This window comes from Balaenoptera acutorostrata, chromosome 6 (genome assembly GCF_949987535.1).
Source record: "Balaenoptera acutorostrata chromosome 6, mBalAcu1.1, whole genome shotgun sequence".
NCBI classification, from domain to species: Eukaryota; Metazoa; Chordata; class Mammalia; order Artiodactyla; family Balaenopteridae; genus Balaenoptera; species Balaenoptera acutorostrata.
The window spans coordinates 117,465,313-117,488,850 of record NC_080069.1 but is presented as its reverse complement, the minus strand read 5'-3'; the positions used below and the strand labels follow the sequence as shown (position 1 = coordinate 117,488,850).

The 23,538-nt window shown below is 44.7% G+C and overlaps 1 protein-coding gene across 2 annotated transcripts in view; it reads right to left on the bottom strand.

The window, feature by feature from the left end:
- Window positions 1-3,673, bottom strand: part of STXBP1 (syntaxin binding protein 1) — a 70,432-nt gene extending 66,759 nt beyond the window's left edge. The window contains exon 1 of one of the 2 annotated variants that reach the window (XM_057548754.1): window positions 3,475-3,673. In XM_057548754.1, coding sequence (XP_057404737.1) covers window positions 3,475-3,511 — 37 coding nt within the window. In that variant the 5' untranslated portion in view covers window positions 3,512-3,673. The remainder of the gene's footprint in view (window positions 1-3,474) is intronic. The other variant, XM_057548756.1, reaches the window with a different exon arrangement.
- Window positions 3,674-23,538: the final 19,865 nt, after the last annotated feature.

Below are 23,538 nucleotides of genomic sequence, written 5' to 3'. Positions count from 1 at the left end.
AAGACAGACTTAACAGAAAAACAAATATCATATCTTAATGCATATATGTGGAATCTAGGAAAATGGTACAGATGAACCTGTTTGCAAGGCAGAAATTGAGACACAGATGTAGAGAACAAACATATGGACACCAAGCGGGGAAAGGCAGGGGTGGGATCAATTGGGAGACTGAGATTGACATATATATACTAATATGTATAAAATAGATAACTAATGAGAACCTGCTGTATAGCACAGGGAACTCTACTCAATGCTCTGTGGTGACCTAAATGGGAAGGAAATCCAAAAAAGAGGGGATATATATGCATATAACTGCTTCACTTTGCTGTACAGCAGAAACTAACACAACATTGTTAAGCAACTATACCCCAATTTAAAAAAGAAGAAAAAGAAAAAAAAGGAGTATACAAATACCAAAAAAACCCCAAACCGGACAGACTTAAGAATAAGATGAGGTCCTACTCTCCCGTGAAAGAGCTTCTGGTCTAGTTGGAGACCAACACAAAGAAGTGCAATACACTGGTTATACCTTAAGTATGTCAGGGGAGTGACAGGGAGGGCATCTCAGGATTGTCTGTGTCTGTCACAACAGTGTGACACTGTCCCATATTTTAGTGTCCCTGTATTCCCCCATAATTCCTACCAGGCTCTGAACTAACCTTTGTTGAATGAACAGCTAACACCCATCTCCTCTACTTTTGTTGTATCTGTACCTACTGCCACTCTAAAACTCAACTTAGAAAGATGTGACAGGAAGCCAAAAACTACATTTACCTTCCTCTCAGTCATATCCTTAAGAACATTGATTCATTCCATGAATATTTATTGGCTACCAACTATGACCAGCCATTGTTTTTGGTATGGGATATAGGGATGAACATATCAGATAAAGACCATGCTCTCCCGGAAGCAACATTCAAGTGGATGAAACAATCAAACAAGTACCAAAAAACAAAAACAAACAGACGAAAAATCCACCAACCAAAAATACAAAAAATGAAACAATATCACTTCAGATCATTTTAAGTGCTATGAAGAAAATAAAATTAGGGAATATGATAAACAGTGACTATGAGGTGTTAATTTAGACCGGGAAGACCAGGCTGTGAAGATGACATTTAAACTGGTGCGTGTTGGTTAAAAAACATCTTTGTTTTACTCCTATTTGTAGAGGAAAAAGGCAAAGCTAGAAACCCCATCCGAAATTAGGAGTCAGAATTAACAGAATTCTTTGTGTCACTGACAAAGAATTGCAAAAATATTTTTTTCAAAATTTATACGTAACTCAATTGTTATAGAAATAGAATGCTTTTCACACATTCACCAACTTTATGTAAAATTGGTTTGGTTTTATTTTTGTAAACAGTGGCTTTGCTTTATTTCAGAAAATAAATTTTGACCATATTGCACGTTAATTTTTTTTTGATACTTGCTTCTGAAAGTTGGGGGGAGCTACCTGCATGAACAAGGGTCACGGCAAAAGGATGCAAAAACGTGATTTCTATAACACCTGTTTTCGGGATTTTGTTTTAAAAGCACCTTATTCAAATATAACATTTAAAAGAATGTAACATAACAATCCACATTTCACAACCCTTTAAAAGGCATACTGGAAGGAAATGGTATATCTAGAACAATGAAGAAAGTTATTTTTTACTAATGCTGCAAGGAAATGGACAAGAGGTTTTTAAAAAATTAACACTGATTTTGGCAAGTCATTTAACTGCTCTGAGCCTCCATTTCCTTCCCAAAGGTAAAATGAGGGTGTTGACATTAAGGATCCCTATGGGTCCTTTCAGTCCTAAAGCCTTTTTAAAGGCTTTGATTGGCCTTTAAAAATAGAAGGTACTTGATTCAGAACCTTTACCACATGGGGAAGGCAGGTGATAATCATCGTGGGCACTTTTTTAAAAACTTGCTCATTTTGAGGTTCAGTTTTTACAACAATTTTCTTCTGGTGTAATAGGTCACATAAGGTTGTACAATTGGGAATATTTTCTACATATCACAATTGGGAATATTTTCTACATATCAACGAAAAGAATAAGGAAGAAGAAACAATTATGATGCCTCAAAAGGACCATTACAGTCAAAAACATTTGACAACCAGAGAGAGAGCGAGAGAGAGGAATTGCTCTAATATGACAGAATCATTGGAAAGGAAACTAATTTCCACCATTTTTATTCTATTTCCTTTCTTATCCTCTCCCACAAAGTCCACTTTTAATTTTCTCTCAATTCCAAAAGAGGTAGCGAAAGTTACAGCAATCCTCTCACATTTTCTGTTAAAGAAAAAGCCGAAATATTGAAGAGGCACGATTTGTCTACACAGATCATCAAGCTTATTTAGCACTGGGGACGCCGTTTTCCAAATATTACCACCGTCACAGCTCACTCCGCTGCAGCCCACACGCTCCACCATCCATTTTTAAAAATCCATTTACGTTGAGCCTTTCTTCCAAACCCACGAACAACCATTTCCTCCCTGCAACAGTGGCTGGAACTGCCCGAAACCAAGCATCGGCTGAGTCCTGCTAACAGGCAGACTGCAGACTGCGGTGCTGGGCAGGGCCACTCCTCCCGCGCACACTAAAGCTTTCCTCGTCTCCCGGGTGATTTAAGACGGTTCAGGACCCTGATAAGACCCCGCCCTTGAAGCCAAGACCCAGGATCGGGAGGAGGACAGAGGCGGCCTCAGCCCAGCAGAGCCAAGCCTCTGGAAAACAGGCTTCTCTCCAGCTGCCAGGAGTGGCCCAGGCTGGACGAGTGGCGCGTCGGAGCCAGGGCGCGCGGAGCCGCTCCCAGGTGGGTCTCTGCAGCCGGGGACCGCGGCTCCGGCTCCAGGGAGGGAGGAGGAAGGGGGAGGAGGACGCAGGCCGGGATCTCGCTCGTCACGACTCACGAAGGAGGGTGGGAAAGAGGGAGGGACTGGAGACGGGAAAAGGAGTGGAATCAAGGAGCTTAGGGAATAAAGAAGGCGAGGAAAAGGAGAGAGGAAATGAGGGGAAGGTACTGGGAGTGAAGAATGGGGGTGCAGGGGAGGGTAATGGGCTGCAGGGGGTAAAGGCGAGGTGAAGGGGGAGCGATGGGGTGCCAGGGGTGAAGGGGGAGGGATGGAGCGATGGGGGTGGAGGGAGATGGAGGTAAAGAGGGAAGAGCGGGATGGGGCGAAGAGGGGAGGGGTGGGATGAAGGGTAAGGGATGGAGCAAAGGTGGGGGGGGCGGAAGGGGAAGGAATGCGGGAAGAGAAGAGCAGGGGAAGAAGGGAAGAGGGCGCGGGCCGCAGGAGGCCGGGAGGGACTTCCCTCCGAGGAGGGCGGCGCCGGAATAACGGGACCCTCCCAGCCAGGAGCCCCGGGCCGAGCGGGGCGAGAGGCCAGCGCGGAGGCCGGGGCGCTGCGGGCAGGTACGGCGCCCGGCTTCTCCCGGGCAGCCGTAGCCGCCGCCTGCGGGGAGGACCCCGACTCCACTTACTCTCTCCGACCACCGCTTTGAGGCCAATAGGGGCCATCGCGCTGCGCGAGTCTCTGGGCTCCGAGCCTCCTCACGCGACGCCTGCGGACACCGCCGCCTCCCCGGGTCGCCGCGCTCCGCTAGCTGCAGCCAGCCGCCCTGCAGCCGCGCTCGGGATCGACTGACGCGCGGACTCGGCGCGGGGGCGCGGCGCGAGCCAGAGCGAGGCTGCCGACCCGCCAGCGCGCGCGGGGGGCGGGGCCGGCCAGGGGCGGGGTCTCGCGCCAGCCGTTAGCGTCACCCGCTCGCCTCCGCCAATCGCACTGCGGCCCGGAGGCTCGGCCCCGCCCGCCGAGATGCGGCTGGAAGCGAGGAGGTCCCTGGCTGGTGGGAGAACCACGCCCTTCCCCCCACCTCACGCGCCGCGCGCGGCCGGGACACCGCGCGCTCCCGGGGCGCTGGGTCCAAGAATCTTCTCCGCAGCCTCCGCACCTGAATCCCTGGCCTCAGGCTACCGACGCATTCCATCTTCCTGAAACCCCGCTGTGGTCTGTCTTACCTATTTCCGGGAGCCTTACATCCACCTCTCACCCCCCCACCCCCCACCCCCGCCCACAAAAGGAACTCAGAAACTAGATCTCGTATTAGTAGTACCCACTCCCCAAAACAACGTAACGTAAGGTTTATCGACACCATCTTTATCTCTTTGGGTACCCATATCCATAAATCCACCATTCACTGAGCTCTTACATGCATCATCTCATTAAATCCTCGCAATAATTGGACATTGTTTTTAATCTCCATTTTCAGATGAAAAAAAAATAGGCTCAAAAACAGTACTAGACTTGCTCTCAGGTTGTGTTTCATTCATTAGCAAATATTTATTGTTCTCTCACTACTATATGTAAGCCGCTGTTCTAGGCATTGGAGCTCCAGCCATGTACAAGGCAGACACCGATCCTAGTCTTTAGGCAACAAAAGTCTAGAAATATCTAGGTCCCAAATCGAATAGGAATATGCTGTGGGACGACTCTGATCAGTATCTCCTTCCTGGAGTCCACATTTACCAAAGTGGTCCCAGGTCAGTTTTTGCTCGATTTAGTTGACAGGGGAGATTGCTTTTGAAATATGGGACAGGGCTCCCCTCTGGCTTCAAAGAAAAATGAGTTGAGCCAATTTAAAGTCAAAAAGGACAAGAGAACTGGTAGTCATATCAATGAATACTCATTAAATTTTTGGAACAGCTCTGTGAGCTAGCTCCTTTTCTTTATATTATTAAGAAATATAATATTTTACAGATGAGGAAACAGACTCAGAAGATAAGTGCCTTGCTAGTAAGTGACAAAGGAAAGATCTAATTTTAGAATCTGAATTCTGAACCATTATTTTATACTGAGCAACAACTAAAGAAGTTGAGGCCTAAAGGAGGACTTTCCTAAGGTCACACAGTGAACACTGGCCGAGCCAGGACGAGGGACCACATGTCCTAGTTCAGCCACCAGCCCCAGGGCATGAAGATTTGACCATCTTCTCATCCTCAGTTCAGTCCACCCTAACAGGACCTTCATATGGCTTCCCAGAAAGGGAAAGTGTTCACCTGTCATCTCTTCATGTCTAGGCTCTGTCTTTTACCCAAGGAAGGTACTGATAGCCTTGGGTTGCATTTGGAAAAGGAGAAGATAGTTTGTAAATGTGAGGGGAACTAGGATGCACTTGTGATGCCACATGCTCCCTCCTTGACCCTCTGGCACGTGTCAACAGAGACTGCCCTCAAGGAGCCGGTATTCTAGCTGAGGAGACAGACAGGAATCAAGGAGTTACTGTTCTAATAAGTGCTGAAGCAGAAGGACAGAGGGTTCTGAGAGCAAATGACAGAGCACCTGACCCAGTGGACCAGGTAGGGTGCAGTCAGGGCAGGCTTCCTGAGATTAGTAAAAGGTAGCGAGAGGGGACGGGGAGCGTGTCCTAGGCAGATATACAGAAGGTGTCAGAAAGGAGTTTGACTTTTCCAGGAACAGAGAGGCACCAGTGTGACCAGAGGAAAGAGAGTCTGAGGGACAGAGTAGGAAAGAAAGCTGCTAGAGGTAGGCCTTGTTACAAAACTCCAGGACTTTTGGGTGGCCTGGAACCTGCCTGGAGACCTCCTTAAAGGCCACAGAAAATAAAACATAGAAGCTCCTTATTTCCTGCAGAAGGATAAAAAAAGAAATTCTTTCCTGTGCATGTGTACCTGAGATGTTTAATAGGGATGGCAAAAATCAGAACAGATGTTGTTTTAAATAGGATGGTTGAAAAAGCGAGTAGGGTGACAGACTGTGAACTCACTCAGGAACCCTTGACTCAGGAGTGTCGGATTGGAATCTCTCTGGATGTAGAATGCAAGACCTGTTCCAAGACCTCTTGACATCTCTGAGCCTTGATTTCTCCATCTGTGAAACAGGAACAATAAAACTTCCAGGCTTCTCTAGAAGGGTGCCTCTGAGGACCCAGGGTGATGACCTGCACGATAGGATAAAATCCTCCCTCAGTCATCACACAGCACTATCCTTTGCACTGTATTCTTTATGTGCAATACGTTTGATACCCGCCAGGCACCACGCAAAGGGCTCTCATGAATTTTCATCGAATTCTCACTACGGCCCCACGAGGTCGGAGCTATTATTTTTTTAAAATAAATTTATTTATTTATTTATTATTTATTTTTGGCTGCATTGGGTCTTTGTTTCTGCGCGCGGCTTTCTCTAGTTGGCGGCGAGCGGGGGCTATTCTACATTGCCGTTGCGCGGGCTTCTCATTGCGGTGACTTCTCTTATTGCGGAGCTCAGGCTCTAGGCGCGCAGGCTTCAGTAGTTGTGGCGCAGGGGTTTAGCTGCTCCGTAGCATGTGGGATCTTCCCAGACCAGGGCTAGAACCGGTGTCCCCTGCAGTGGCAGGTGGATTCTTAACCACTGTGCCACCAGGGAAGCCCCCGGTGCTATTATTATGACATTTTCCAGGGGCACAGGGAGGTCAAGTCACTTGCCCAAGGTCACACGGCTCTAAGAGCAGACCTGGGACTTGCGCTCTGGCTTCCTGATGCTCAGAGGAGAACGTCCAGCGCCCAGGTGCAGCCGCAGCTCCCTGACCTAAGGACAGGTTTAGATGTGTGGACCTCTTGCTGGGAGCGTATCAGCAACGGGAACCGAACCTCTTGGGAGTCGGGACTCAGGCGGGTCCACTAACCCTTGCCCCTGCCCAGCCTGAGGGGGTCGAGTGGGGGGGGTGCTGCGGCCCCTGGATGCGCCGGTTTGGTCCGCGGCCCCGCCCGCCCGCTGGGCAGGTGCACTTGTAGTTGCGCATGCGCGGCCTGCAGCCTCTGCAGAACCAGGGTGCCGGCCAACCTCTGGGGGTGGGAAGAATCCTGTGATTTACGCTTAGGTCACGTGACGGCGGGGAGCTTGCTTGCGGCTTGGTCGCTGCGCCAGGAGCCCGGCAGGTGGGAGACGGATGCCGAACAGAGAGGGGAGAAGCTAGGGGGTCAGGGACTAGAGAACGGGGGTGGTGGGGGCGGGGAGGGAGGGACAAACAACCCAGAGTAGGCAATGGGGCGGAGCAGGGAGAGACGGAAGAAACCGAGTGCCACGGCCTCCACCAGCCCTGATAGCGCGGACCAACTGACTTGGGCCCCCCACGTACAGGGGCCTGTTGGAGAGCCCTGGTCCAGAGTCTGGGCCTCTTGGAGGGCCCTGGGTCCAGAGTCTGGGCCTCTTCTCCGACAGTCTCGGGCTTGCACCTGCCTCCCGTCTGCTTTTAAGCTGCATCATCAGCTGCATTTTTCCGTGTTCACCCCCACCCCCTCCTCCTGGTCTCTGGGCTTTTAGATTCTGCTGCATTCTTCTAGAAGCAGTTTCTAAAGAATTCAAGATAATGTTAATAAGGTTCTTTACCTAGTACCGGGAACCTATTAAGGACCCAATAAATGTTAGCTATTAGTATCGTTAAATTTGGCATAATGAGTCTGAATACATCAGTGCTGAATACAGTTAGGGAGCGTTCAGTCGGTTTCCTGTTTTTTTGCTGCTGTAGTTCACGGGCAGAGAATGAAAATGTAATTGTCTCCAGCGCAGCCACCCACTACCGCCCACATCTACAAAGAGCGGCAGGGCCTGGAGTGCTTCAGGTTGGTACATCCTTGCCGGAAAGAGTGAGTTAACAGTTTTTTGTGTTTGAGGTCGGAATACACTATGAAAAAGGCTTTGTTTTCAAAAGCGTAGGCTAGGTTCTCAAACTCAAAGGAGTGTAGGGGCCAGGCAGATGTGAGTAACACTACAGATGTGGCCAAGGGTGAAGCACGTGCCTTGCGGGGAGTTGGGGGGGCGTGGGGCAGTCCTTACTCAGCTCCAGCCACTGGTTTACATGCAACAATCAAGGATCTTGATTGTAAACATTTTGGCATCCCCCAGTAAGTCGAAGTGTTGCAATGGATTAAAAAAAAATGTAGGGCTTCCCTGGTGGTGCAGTGGTTGGGAGTCCGCCTGCTGGTGCAGAGGACACAGGTTTGAGCCCTGGTCCAGGAGGATCCCACGGGCCGCAGAGCAGCTGGGCCCGTGCGCCGCAGCTGCTGAGCCTGTGCTCTAGAGTTCGTGAGCCACAACTACTGAGCCCATGTGCCACAACTATTGAGGCCCACACTCGTGGAACCCATGTTCCACAACAAGAAAGGCCACCTTAATGAGACACCTGTGCACTGTAAGGAGAGGTGGTCCCCGCTCGCTGCAGCTAAAAAGAGAGCCCGCATGCAGCAGCGGGAACCCAATGCAGCCAAAAATAAGTAAATTTATTAAAAAAAAAATTTAATAACACCACACTGGCTAAACAAAACACTTCTGAGGGCCACATCCAGTCCCCAGGTTACCTGCATGTAAACTCTGGGGGATTAATACCTCTTCTGGAAGGGGGAGGTTGGATTCCCCCAAGGCACAGGTTCTGAGGAGCACTGACTTCTCTCCCATGCACATAGAGTCCTGGAGCGGTCAGGGCTTTGGACAGGGGTGGTGGTGGTGTGAATGCCTGGGCACCAAGCGCTAGGACCTTCCCCCGTGGCCCTGAGAGCCAGGAATGAGTCCCTCTGCTTAGCCGGGCTCTGGGGCAGCAGATTAGGGCCAACCACTTTTGGATGGACTGGTGAGCACTGTGGTGGCAGCCTCTGAGGACAGCTGTTGTGGACAGCTCAGTTTTGCCTGGACTGTGAAAGTCCCGTAGTCCTGATCCAGCCCAGGAACAAGGAGAGAGCCACACAAAAATACCATCCAAATGAAGTTTAGCAACCTCAGACGGTGGGGGCTTCAAGCGAGTTTTATTCAATTTAGAGAAATAAAGAAATATGACATTGTTTACACCTTGGCTATCAGAGAACAATTCATGCCTTTTACGTGTTAAATTGCCGTGGGATCCCAGGGGAAGAAGTTTTCATTCCAACTGGAGAAATAATTTGGTTTAGATGTGGTTTGTTTTTGGCCACTGGGGCCAGAAAGCTTCATGGAAGAGGTGGCATTTGAGCTGAGCCTGGAAGCTGAGAAGAGAGAGAAGATCAAATCCAACCAAAGAAAAGAGCATAGGCCCACGGTTCCCAAACTGTGTGCGAGGCACCCTGGGGTGCCACAGCAAATAGGAACACAGTGGAGTATTTTAAATTTTGGAGAGAAACACAATGATGCTTATCATCTGTCAGACACTGTGGAACCTGCTAGCTGGAAGTAGTTCATAGTTTCAACATTAGACTCTGCTGCGTTTCTTTCTATGACATACATGTCTTTGAAACTGAGTTTTCAGCAATCGATGTGGTAGAAGAAAATAACTCATGAAAATCAATGTGGAACAGGAACAGGAGACTGAGAGTGTTAATGTCTGATGTGGTGGATTCTAAGGTCTGAGAAGGTGCACATATCTTATTAGTAAGGAGTGGTGGTTTTAGAATTACATGAAAATTTTTTTCTTTCAATTTATGGGTACTGTTTTTTCAAATGGCTACTAAGTTGTTAGGATATAATGGAAGTTGTTTGGTCTTGACTACTTCATAAACAGAGCTATCAGGTTTTTCTTTGGGTCTGGGATGCTGTGAAAACATACTGAGACACAAAGGCTGCCACGTTTGGAAACCTCTGGCATAGGCAAAGTGTGAATTCATTAATTCAGCAGTATTTATTGAGCACCTACTGTGTGCCAGGCACGGTCCTAGGCATTGCAGGTACAGCAATGAACAAAAGAGAAAATTCCCTGTAGATATGAAACTGACATTCAAGAGGGGGAAACACCATAAATATGTAAATAGTAAATTATATAGTATGTTAAAAAGGTGATAAATGCTATGATGATAAAAATAGAGTAGGGTGATCAGGGTTAGGCTTGGGTAGGGGTTGGAGGGAGATAGTTTGCATTTTAAAGGGGATAGGCAGGTTAGACTTCATTGAGAAAATGTCGGATATGAGTTCAAAGTCAGGAGTCAGATCTGGGCATCCCTGTCAGCACATACAATGTGGATGACTTCAGGAAGAGTGACTCGCATGACCCAGGGGGTTAGGGATTGGTCATGTAAAGGACACTGGGAAGAACTCCAGTTTAAGGCTGAGTGAAGGGAGCAGAGACCAGAAGGAGGCAGAAAGGAAATGGTCAGAGAGGTACAGGGTGAGCCAGGAGTGCAGAAAGATGGCATAGCTAACAACACCTCATGCCCCAGGGCTCTGACTAAAAATTAAAAACATCGGTGGGTCTGGTCGTTGAGAGGTCACTGGTGACCTGGGCAAAAGTCAGAGTGCAGACAGGGAAGGACTCACTGAGAGGAGATGGGGGCTATCCTCTAAACTTCTCCAAAAAGTATGGACTTCTCTTTCTGCAAGAAAGACAACAAAGAGGAAAAGAAAGGCTGGATGACCCACAGGGGATCGGAATCAAGGGAACTTTTTTGAATAGGGGGGAATCTCTCTCTCTCATTTTTAAATGAAACTTTAAAAATACACAGAAAAGTAATAAAGCATATTCCCATATGCCCCTTCCCCAAGAGTAAAGAACAGTTAATGTTTTGCTTCAGGATTTTGTTTTAGAAAAATAGATCTGATTATATCAGGCGGATTCTTTTTCCTCCTGAAACCTCACTAAAATACTAGCAGGGGAATTCTAAAAAAGTTTAAATCCACGAGGACACAAAGAACAGGAAGAGAGGCAATGGGAGATGAGAGATGGTGACAAAACTTTGGAAGATGAACAGTACATGGTTGAGGGTTGATGAGTGAATGGAGAAAAGGAAGTGGAAATATGAACCTCCAGAAGGAGACTAGCCACTCAACCACGGAACCTTGGAAAAGTTCAGGAATCATTGGTACCAGGTACTTCCAGAGGTGGGAGTGAAAGGATGGGCTGAAAACAAAGGACTGGTAAAGAAAAGGATGAGTCAGACCACCAGATCCCCTCCACCACCCTGCATAGTCAGGTGACTACCCCTCCCCAGCAGAATGGTAAACAATGATGATGGTGCCGGTGATGGTGACATGGTGATGGAAGCAAGCATATACGGGGCATACTGTGTGTCAAGCACTCTTCCAAGCTCTTCACATATATCAGTTCATTTAACCCTAACAGTCACCTGTGAGGTATTTACTATTATTATCTCCATTTTACACACGATGAAACTGAGCCATTTGTCCAAGGTCACACAGCCAATAAGTGATAGGGCCAGGATTCAAACCCTGGCATGTGGGAGGTAAGGATAGACAGTAGAAACCAGTGAGTACTCCTGTGGTTTGGACTTCATTTGTCTCCCCATGAAAAGCCATGAGGATGGGGATGGGAGAGGAAGAACATAATTGAGATGAATAAAAATAGCACCACCTCCTCGGCACGCTGATGTGTCAAGTGCTTCACGCAAAGTATCTCTTTTAATCCCCTCCTCAAATCCTGTGAAGTACGTATGATGATTTATATCCATCTTATAAGATGAGGAAACTGACACGTAATGCATTCTGGGGCACATAGTCAATTTCTGGGCAAACCAGGATTTGAACCTGGTATGTCTGAGCCCGAAGCCTGAACTCTTAACCACAGAGCTCTGTTCATCTCTAGATTTCAGAGCCTTTTTGAGCCAGACATGAAAGTATACACTATGAGTCCATGCATATGAGGTTTCAGGAACAGTCTAATCTATGACAATAGAAATCAGGATAACAACTATCTCTTGGAGGTGGAGAGCAAAGAGGATTGATTGGGAAGAGAGATGTGGGAGGCCCTGGGTCTCTGGAAATATTCTGTGTCTTGATCTGGGTGGTAGTAACATGGGTACATATTTATGTAAAAACTCACCAAGCTTCTCACTTAATTATGTAGTTTATTGGATGTTACACTTCATGTTTTTAAAAAAGGCTTCCTGGAAGACATGCCATTTGAAGTGAAACTGGAAAGCAGTTTAGACGATTATTATAATCACATATAAAATGCTTACCATATATCAGGCATGCCACTTATTGAGTGCTTATGATATGTTAGACACTGTGCTAAGTGCTATACATATTATTTTATTTAATCTTTACAGTGGTCCTGAGGAGGTAAATATCCTGCCCATTTTACAGATGAGACAACTGAGGTTTCAAGAATGCAGTGACTTGCCTGGATCACACAGGAAGTGGCTTAGCCAGCCCAAGTTTGTCTTGTCAACAAAAATTCAATTAACAATCAAAAAGGAAAAAGAGAATTTTGTTCAAGCCAAACTGAGGGTTGTAACCCAAGAGACTCTCAGAAGCTCTGAGAACCATTCCACCTGTTAGAAGTCAAAGGCACAGTCATATACATTTTTAAGACAAAGGATCATACATCAAAATGACATACTGACATTTTACATAAAGTTCATCAAAGGCGTGTAGTTCAGGTAAGCACAAACAAAGTGAGCAGTAAGTCACCATGACCCCTTACAGAGTTGGGAAAGAATGCCAGTCTTCTAAGAAGTTACATTGCTGGCATCAGAAGAAAAGAAAAAAAATGATCTCCACAGTCAAGTAGGCACTTCCATCTTTGAGGAGGTCTGGTTAATGCAAAATGCAGATGCACACTGCACACTAAAGGGGAGGGAGGAGGCCCAAACTGACAGAGAGAGAATTTTAAGTTAAAATTTTCTTGTCCTGCCTTAAAATGTAAATTTTATTTAAAAAGCCTGACCCGCAAGTCTAAGCTCTTGGGACCACCTGCTCCCACCTCCCTGGCTCCACGGAGGTGGTGGGACTTGGGTTACAGAGGACGGAGGAGGAGAAACCAGAGATGGCTCTTTTTTTTTTTTTTTTTTGACCGCCCTGCACCACATACAGGATCCTAGTTCCCCGACCAGGGCCAGAACCGCGCCCCCTGCAGTGGAAGCATGGAGTCTTAACCACTGGGCCGCCAGGGAAGTCCCTGTTTTACTGTTCTTAAAGAGAGCCCCCCATATGGTCAAAGCTTCAGGCGCTGGCTCAGAGGGTGTCTGGGAGAACAGTTGCCCCATCATTAGATTGCAGAGTGTCACTTAGCAATACCTTAACCCCCATCCCAGCTCCTGACAAGGTGCCCTGAGGTCCTCCTCATCAGATGCACCCCTCCAGCACCAGTGTCTTGTAAAGCAGACCGTGAAAAGCTCTCAGTAGCCTGAGAAAAGCAGGGGTGCCCGCCCCTCCCAATTCAAATTGAACACAGGCTGTCTTTCTGGCCCTTCCAGCTTCTTGCCTCCTCTCTGTGCCCCTCCTCCTTCCCTCTCCTTTTGTCTACTGTCTTCCCACCTCGCTTTTCCTCACTCACCCCTCTCCCTCACAGCAGCTGCCTTCCCACCTTATTCCACAGAGAGTCAGGGCCAAGAGCCTTCCCTGCCCTGGTACAGACCGAGCAGGACACTGAGCCTTGGGGGAACCAGGAGTCCAGCACTCAGGGTCCTGCCTTGTTGGGTCCCCAGCCAGTCACTTCTTCCCTCTGGACATCAGTTTCCCCACTTCCCATTTATGCATAACCTGGGTCCTGGGCTCCTTGCCCTGAATCACACCGGCTGTCGCTCTCTCTCTCTGAGTCAGGAAGCAGGTAGACAAGGGAGTCCACCTTGGGGACCTGACTCCCTTCTCTCTACCTGCCCACCCTGGAGGTATCTCAGGTGCTGTCACTGGGTCAGCAGGGGAGGCAGGCTTTGGTCCTGGGTCTGATTGTCCAGAGGCTCAAGGTTCACTGCCCAGACTTTTAGGGCATCCCCATGTGGGGTCCCTTAGTGGGGTCCTCTTAACCCCCAAATCTTTCCCTCCCTCCCTTCCAAGCTGTGACCCTCCCCCAGCTGTTGATAAGCCCCTCCTTAAATGCATCACAGCCGTGCCCTGTTTTGAGCAGATGTTTAATATACGAAACAAAAATAGCAGTTATTTTGTTGAATGGATCCCCAACAATCTGAAGCCATCTGTTTGGGACAACCCACCCTGGGGCCTAAAAATGCCTGCCGCCTTCCTTGGCAAAAGCACAACAGCCCAAGAGCAGTTTGAGCATATTTATAAGCAGCTCTCTGCCCTGTTTTGCTGAAAGGCTGCAAACACCCCCTGCGCCCCTAGTCCTCCTGCTGATGGGGCCTCATGGAGGAGGAGGGGAAGCAGAACTTTGCATTCTGCATCCTGGGTTACAGCTTGCTTTTTCTTCCTTGACATTTCCTTTGATGCTTTAAAAAAAAAAATCAAAAAAAGCACCACCAAAAAACCTCCTTTACTCTGAAGATGAAATCTCCTGCCGTTGGCACTCTTTCTCTAAAATCCACTTCTCACCACTCCACCACCCCTATTGCTGACCCAACTTTTGAACCTCGTCCTGCTAAAAGAGTGCCCGTCTCCTTCTTTGAAAAGCAAGTTCAAATCCTCTGCCATTGCTATGCCCTTCATCATTCCTAATTCCTGCATTTTCCCCTCTGACTGCTGCAGGGAAATCCTGGAATGATGTAATTGGACTCTAGTGGGGTTGGGTTTTGTGTATTTTTTTTCTTCACTTTTCATCACCCAGGTAATACAGTACACTTTTATTGTTAAAAGTATCTCAGTAAGGAAATGAATTCTTCATACTAAAGCCACCTGGGACACAGTTAAAGTTGTGCTCAGAGGAAAATTGATAGCCTCAGGGTTTCCCTGGTGGTCCAGTGGTTAAGAATCCACGTTCCAGTGCAGGGGATGTGGGTTCGATCCCTGGTTGGAGAACTAAGATCCCACATGCCATGGGGCAACTAAGCCCGCATGCCGCAACTACTGAGCCCATGAGCTCTGGAGCCCGCGCACCACAACTACAGAGCCCACACACTCTGGAGTGCACCACAACTAGAGAGAAGCCCGCGTGCCGCAATGAAAGATCCCATGTGCTGCAACTAAGACCCGATGCAGCCAAAAATAAATAAACAAATAAATAAGTTAATTTTAAAAAAGAAAGAAAATTGATAGCCTTAAATACTTTTATTATTAATATTGGGTTGGCCAAAAAGTTAATTTGGGTTTTTCCGTAAGATGTTATGGAAAAGCCCCAACAAACTTTTTGGCAAACCCAAATAAAAGCCCCAAAGCAACTGAATCGAATATTCAACCGAAGAAATTAGAAAAATAGCAATAAAATAAAAGAAGAGGGGAGAATGAGATGAAAGCTGACAGAAATGATATAGGAAAAAATACGAAAAAGGTAAATAAAATTTGTTTGAAAAGACAAATCAAATGAGAAAAATCTTAACTAAAGGCAAGTCAAAGCAAACAGAGAAAGCAAAAATATGCAACTTTATCCAAAGAAGACATACAGGGACTTCCCTGGTAGTCCAGTGGCTAAGTCTCCACACTCCCAATGCAGGGGGCCGGGGTTCGATCCCTGGTCAGGGAACTAGATCCCACATACCGCAACTAAGAGTTTGCATGCCACAACTAGAGATTCCACATGCTGCAACTAAAAGATCCCGCACGTGGCAACAAAGATCCCGCATGCTGCAACTAAGACCCAGTGCAGCCAAATAAATAAATAAATAAATATTTTGAAAAATTTACCAAAAAAAAAAAAAAAAAGAAGAAGACATACAGATGGTCAAGAGGCACATGAAAAGATGCTCAACATAACTAATTATTAGAGAAATGCAAATGAAAACTACAATGAGGTATCACCTCACACCTGTCAGAATGGCCATCAGCAAAAAATCTGCAAACAATAAATGCTGGAGAGGGAGTGGAGAAAAGGGAACCCTCTTGCACTGTTGGTGGGAATGGAAATTGATACAGCCACTATGGAGAATAGTATGGCGGTTCCTTAAAAAACCAAAAATAGAATTACCATATGACCCAGCAACCCCACTACTGGGCATATACCCTGAGAAAACCATAATTCAAAAAGACACATGCATCCCAATGTTCATTGCAGCACTATTTTCAATAGCCAGATCATGGAAGCAACCTAAATGTCCATCAACAGATGAATGGATAAAGAAGATGTGGTACATATATACAATGGAATACTACTCAGCCATGAAAAGGAACAAAGCTGGGTCATTTGTAGAGAGGTAGATGGACCTAGAGACTGTCATACAGAGTGAAGTAAGTCAGAAAGAGAAAAACAATTATATATTAATACATGTATGTGGAATCTAGAAAAATGGTACAGATGAACCTGTTTGCAAGGTAGAAATAGAGACACAGACATAGAGAACAAACGTATGGACACCAAGGGGGGAAAGGAGGGGTGGGATGAACTGGGAGATTGGGATTGACATATATACACTACTATGTATAAAGTAGGTAACTAATGAGAACTTGCTGTGTAGCACAGGGAACTCTACTCAATGCTCTGTGGTGACATAAATGTGAAAGAAATCCAAAAAAGAGGGGCGATATATGTATATGTATATATGTATACACACACACACACACACGCACACACACACACATATAGCTGATTCACTTCACTGTACAGCAGAAACTAACACAACATTGTAAAGCAACTATACCCCAATTTTAAAAAATATGCAACTTTAGGAATGAGAAAGGCAGTATAAACACAAATATGGATGTCATTAAAGTAATGATTTAAAACATTGTGGAAATAAGTTGAAATTACCAAAGGAAATATGATTTTTTAGCAAAATATAAACTATCAAAATTGAGCTAGGAAGTAGAAAATTTTAACAGACTGAGACCATGGAAGAGATTAGAAAGATAAGTAAGGTGATTGCATTCTGATGGAGAAATTTTTCATACATTGAGGTATGGGGACGTCATTTTGGCTTATGCATGCTTCACCCTGAACTTTGTGTGAAGTAAAACAGCTTGACTCAAGGCCTGTCAAACACACACAGTACATCTACTTTAATCGTTAAGGTAAAGAATATCTGTGTGGAAAATGAGAATATGGCATTCATGCTGACACTCCCTTGGAGATAAGTTTCCCTCCCCAGACACCAGGGTCCTGCTGTCTCACTGTGTACACTAAATCTACCTCTATTCAAACCTTGAAGGAACGTAGTCCCGTTAAGGTGATGTATGTTTTTTGTACTGTAAGGCAGAAAACTATGCTGGAAACCATGCTTCAACGGAGCAGTCCTCAGAGCTACTGAGAGGCTCCTCCTGGGCTTTCATCCTCAGCTTGGTGCGAATCAAACTCTTTCCTGTTCTTTATTATGGATTGATTATTGATGATTTCTGTCGACATTGCTTGGCGTAGGCTGCAGGATATCAGAGAAACCCACCTGTGGTCACATGGGGTCTACTTTGGACCAGTTCTCAGTACCAAGCACGAGCCCCTCGAGCTCCAGGCTTCACAGCACCCTTCAGGTGCTTGGGTGAGTTCGTCCTAGTATCTGGACCTCATTCTGGACAGTCCTGAGTTGTTTTTGATTGAAGTAAAATTGATTTACAATATTGTGTTAATTTCAGGAGTACAGCAAAGTGATTCAGTTATACATATATATGTATATATCTATATTATTTTTTAAAAAATTCTTTTCCATTATAGTTTATTACAAGATATTGAATATAGATTCCTGTGCCATACAGTAGATCCTTGTTGTTTATCTATTTTATGTATGTTAGTGTGCATCTGTTAATCCCATCAGACGGTCCTGAGTTTCATCTGAGCTGTTAAAATTTTAAGACTTGGAGTCTTAAGGGAGTACCAATACACTTCCTGGGTGAAGGGACCTAGGAGGAATTCCCTAGGCAGGGACCTGGGGGGGATTTCCTACACAGGGAAATCCTAGAAGGAACTTTGTAGTGAACTGGCTTGGTTGGCCTTATTTAATTTGGCTTAAATTGGAAAGGTCGTGTACATATGGTCTGAACAAACTATTTGACAACAAAACAAGAAATTGAACCTATTTGTCTCTGAAGAAAAGGGATATTTGCTCCTTGTGGGCACAAGGTGTCCTCAGGCAACTAAGAACCTAGTGGAAGTATCTGAGGATTAATCCTGGTGATGAGTAGTGGTCCCACAGGGAAACCCATCATAACACTTTAAGTTATTTACGGCTCTCCCAGGGACACACACACAAAGTGGTCGTTCAGTGCTCAGAGCCCCCGCTGTGGATTTAGACTGCCAGCTAGAGAAACTGAGATGCAGAAGAGCAGAACCGACTCAAGGGTGACACCTTGAGGAGCTAAGCTCATAAGCAGCACACCTCTGACCTTAGAAATTGTTCAGACTTTATAAAAAGACAAAACTGAAAGAAAATGGGAAATCGTTCTTCTAAAGCGGAGCAGCTCCCGGACGGACCGCCACCCACTGGAACCCCGACTGGCTTCATGTACAATACCTATTGAGCCCATACATGCAAGTACTTGGTAAAATGGGAAGATCTAACAAAAGATAACTTACCTCTTCAGTGGTCAAAATGGGGAACATTCGACTTACCAAAATTAGTTTACTTACATGCACAATGGAAAAAAGCTGACTATAAAATTACACAGACAGAATGGGAAGCATATTTCCATTGGTACTTAGAAGCTTCCAAGCGTGGTAATGATACAATGGCATCTTTACAGGAAACTAACCAGAAGTTATTAGAAACTGTTGTTAAATTGGAGAAAAGCTCAGAAGCTACCTTCTCATCTTCTCCTCCTTCTTCCCCTCCTTCAGCAACTTTCTGAACTTCTGTACCCTGACTTGTCTGCTTTACCTCCTCCTGCATCCTTAAAGGAGAAGCCTACTGGAAGAGGTGAACCTGCACTTATGTATACGCCCTGCACTAGAAGTGAACTTAAAAATTTAACTAAGGATTTCCCAGACCCTTTACAAGATCCTTTAGGGTTTGCTAGAGAATTCGATCTGACTGTTAGGACATATGAACCAGGATACTCAGATTTATATCAGCTTGTGCGTTTGCTGGTATCCAAAAGTAAAGCCAGAGAATGGATATAAGAGGCAGAATGGAAGGTGCCTACAGAAGATTTTCACAAGCGTGAGCCTGTAGATCTTCACAGGTGTAGAGAACTTGCTCATAGCTTGTACCAAGCCATTCTCAAAATTTTTCCTAAGAAAATAGGTTGGACAAAGATCCACCAATGTAAACAAAAGCCCGGAGAAACTATTTTTGATTATTTTGAGGGGTTTAAGAAAATCTATAAACAGCACTCTGGAATGGCCTCTGAAAGGTTTCAAAATCATCAAAATGATCCAGTTCTAAATTCAATCTTTTAAAAAGGATTAGGTGAAGAATTAGCAAAGCTAGTTAAAAGGCATGAACTGAACAGGGCCACAATGCATACTAACGCGCTTGTCACTATTGCAGACAAGCTCTCTAAAACCTTCCAAAAGAAAGAGAAAGAGCCACTAAAGGCAAGAATGTACAACTGCAACAGCTTAGTGGCCCTATGATAACACCTTTTTCTAACTCCGGCCAAAAACGAAATGACCGCACTTGTTTTTATTGCAAAAGACCTGGTCATTTCAAACTTGACTGCCATACATTTAAATGGGATTTGGAACACAGCAAAACTAGAAAGAAATAGCGGAGCTCCGAGGATCATGCAAGGGTATTCCCCTTCCTCCTCCTCCTCCTCCTCCTCCTCCTCAATATGTCAGGGGAAATCGAAACAACAATTGGAGGGGAAACTTCAAAAGCCCTTGTAGATGCTGGGGCTGCTTTATCAGTTCTTAACCCTACCCTTATTCATTGTCCTCTCCCTCGGAGTAAACAATCAGTTCAAATAGTAGAGGTTTCTAATTTATTTACTCAAGTTTTAAGAGCAGAGCCCGTAAGCTTTCAGTTAGGAACTATCACAGGGAAACGTGTTTCTTCTAGTAAAATGTGCCATGATTCATTTGATAGAATGAGACCTTTTAGAAGCCTACAATCCTGCTATATAGCCTTTTCACAAAAAGGTGAAATGCTTCTAGACTTTTAAAATTGGGATGCTGATCCAGATCTGTTACTGAAACATTGATGGTTATAAAATCAGTGGCTCAAACAGACCAAGAAAAAAATTGATGACCTGTTATCACAAGTGCCTAAAGAATTATAGTCATCTTCTTCCTCAGATATTAGAAAAATTAAATTGACTACTCATGTTAAGGCAACTGTTAATAACTTCAAGCCTCTACCTGATATTCAACAATATCCACTTAAATCAGAGGCATTAAATGGAATTATTTAGGAATTTCTTAACAAGGGACTTGTAATTCCTTGTACTAGTCCTTGTAACACACCTGTCTCACCAGTGAGAGAGCCAAATGGGAAAGGCTGGAGATTTGTTGAAGATCTGAGAGCTAGAAATAATATTGTGGTTCCCTGACATCCTGTGGTCCGAAACTCACACACACTGCTCTCAGCCATTCCAGCTGATAGCTATTTTTTAGTAACTGATTTATGCAGCACCTTCTTTAGTATCCCTGTGGGAAAAGATAATATCTTTTTGCCTTCACCTGGGAAGGTCATCAATATACCTGGACAGTCATGCCACAGGGCTATACTGAAAGTCCTACTTACTTTTCTCAAATACTCAAGGCTGATTTAGCTAATGTAGACTTTCCTAATGATGCCACCTTAATTCAACATATAGACGACTTGCTTTTAGGTTTGAAAATGAAATTAGATTCCCAAAAGGGCACCATCTATTTCAACAATTAGCATCAAAGGAATATAAGGTGTCCAAAGATAAACTCCAATTTTGCTTACCTATTGTAAAACATTTGGGCCACTTAATGTTTAAGGATGAACTATTGATAGAGTCTGAAAGAATTAAAGGAATTCTGGCTTTTTCACTCCCCAAAAGAAACAAACAAACAATAAAAAACAATGGAGAGGATTTCTGGGACTAACTGGATACTGCAGGGATTGGGTACCTAACTTTTCACTTATTACTCAACCTTTATATGCATTGCTTAAGTCTGACCAGCCTGATCTGATTGAATGGATGCCAAAAGGAAAAGCTGTCCTAAGCACCTTAAAGTCCATCTTAACTCCGGCTTTGAGTCTCCCTAGTTATAACTAGCCATTTTTTCCCTTTGTACATGAAGATAAAAGAAGTGCTATAGGTGTATTAACTCAAAAACATGGTGATCAACATTGACCCACTGGACATTACTGTCAGCTATTAGACTCAATAGCAAAAGGACTTCTACCTTATATAAGGGCTCTTTCAGCAACGGGCCTCTTTTGTAAGGCTATTGAAGAAATAGTAATGGGGTCTCCTTTAACTCTTTATGTCCCATACTCAGTTGAGTCTCTTCTAAACTCTCACCACACTCAGCACTATTCTATAAGCTGACTAGCTTCTTGTGAAGCACTGTTGCTATGTGCACCTAATATTACCTTAGTTCAACGTAATAACCTTAATCCTGCAACTTTGCTTCCAACACTACAGGAAGAAAACAACCACAGATTATTCACAGATTATCTTCTTGCTCCTAGGAATGACTTACAAGAAACTCTTATCGATAACACTGATTTAATTAGGTTTACAGATTGATGAAATAAGATTCATATTTTAAGACAAGACAAGAAAAATCCAAAGATAAAATTTTCTCTATGCCTGTTTGGGCCTCCTCCCTTCCCTTTAGTGTGCAATGTGCATCTGCATTATACATTAACCAGACGTCCCCAATGGCAGAAATACCTGCTCAACCATAAAGATCAATTTTTTCCTTCTTCTTCTGGCATCAGCTATGTAGAAGATAACATTCCTTGCTCAATCCTGTAAGGAGTCCCAACAACCCACCACTCACCTAGTACATGCAGATCTGGACTATGTATCTTTGGTGAACTTTATGTAAAATGCCAATATGTCATTCTGATATATGGTCCTTTATCTCAAAAATGTATATTACTGTTCTCTCAACTTCTTGTGGGTGGAATAGTTCTCAGAGACTGTCTCTGAGAGACTGTCTCCTGGGTTATAATCCTCAGGTTGGCTTTAATAAAATTCTCTATTTCTTTCTTAGATTGACCATTGATTAATTTTTCATCAACAAGATGAATCCTACTTAAAGGAAGAGCAGAGACATTACTGAGCTGGATATGCAGTAATGGTCACAGTAGACATAATTGAAAGCTCTTATTTACCAGAAACAAAGTCGGCACAACAACCAAATTAGTTACTTTAACCTGAGCTTGTCAACTATATAGAGACCAGATAGCAAATATTTATACTGATAGTCATTACGCCTTTGGAGTGGCAAATAAATTTGAAATGCTATGGAAACAATGAGGGGGTTTAACCTTTTTGGGACAGCCTACCAAAAATGGAAAAGAGGTTGCAGAGTTATTAAATGCTATACAACTACCAGTATAGTTGGCAATTATTTAAAACGCCAGGGCATTCAAAATCTGACACTATGGAAGCTAAAGGGAATCAGTTTGTTGATGCTGCAGTCAACAGACAACTTTAAAAACTCATCCTGTTCAGCCTCAAGAATGTCCACTGCTCTCTGTTAACCCTGCTAACCCAGTAAAAGATTTCCTTCTACAGGCTCAAGAAATTGCCACTAAAGAAGAGAAACAGATATGGCAACAAAAAGGGGGAATTTTTGACCCTGTCACACAAAAAAACTATAGTGCCTGTTGGAGCACAATTGCCATTACTCCAGAATGTACATTATTTAACTCATTGGATACCTGAGAAGATGGTCTTATGGAGAGAACAATATTTTTGGAAATTTTCTCCCATGGTGGCTCATAAAGTATATACTCACTCTACTACATGCCCTAAATACAATTCTGAAAAACCACTTCATGGGCCACAAGGCCACTTGCCCCTTCTTTAAGGGACCCTTTGAGGTATGACAATTGGACTTCGTCCAAATGTCACTGTCTCAAGGATATACATATGTCTTCGTAATGATCTGCATGTTTTTACACTAGGTTGAAGCTTTTCCCTGCAGGAGAGCAATGGCTTTAACAGTGGGTAAATTGTTATTGTAAAGGATAATTCCTGTTTGGGGAATTCCTTCCAAGTTACATAGTGACCGGGGAACTCACTTTACCAGACAAATAATTAAATCTATTTGTAACATTTGGCCAATAATGCAGCATTTTCACTGCACTTATCGTCCCCACTCTTCAGGACTGGTAGAAAGAAATAACAGCACTATCAAAACTCAATTGGCGGGCTTCCCTGGTGGCACAGTGGTTAAGAATCTGCCTGCCAATGCAGGGGACACGGGTTCGAGCCCTGGTCTGGGAAGATCCCACATGCCGCGGAGCAACTAGGCCCGTGAGCCACAACTACTGAGCCTGCGCGTCTGGAGCCTGTGCTCCGCAACAAGAGAGGCCGCGACAGTGAAAGGCCCGTGTACCGCGGTGAAGAGTGGCACCCGCTTGCCACAACTAGAGAAAGCCCTTGCACAGAAACGAAGACCCAACACAGCCAAAAATAAATAAATAAATTAATTAATTAAAAAAAAAAACTCAATTGGCGAAACTTTCGGAAGCATTTAATCTCTCATGGCCAAAAGCTCTTCTGCTAGTGCTTCTCAACCTTAGATCTTCACCTCTTGGTAAACATCAGCTGTCTCCTTTTGAAATAATAGCAGGATGGCTTATGTAACTGCATGAGGGAATATATGAACCAACCTTACTCAAAGGAGGTATATTACATTGTTGTCAGGGTCTTATTAAGGCACTTA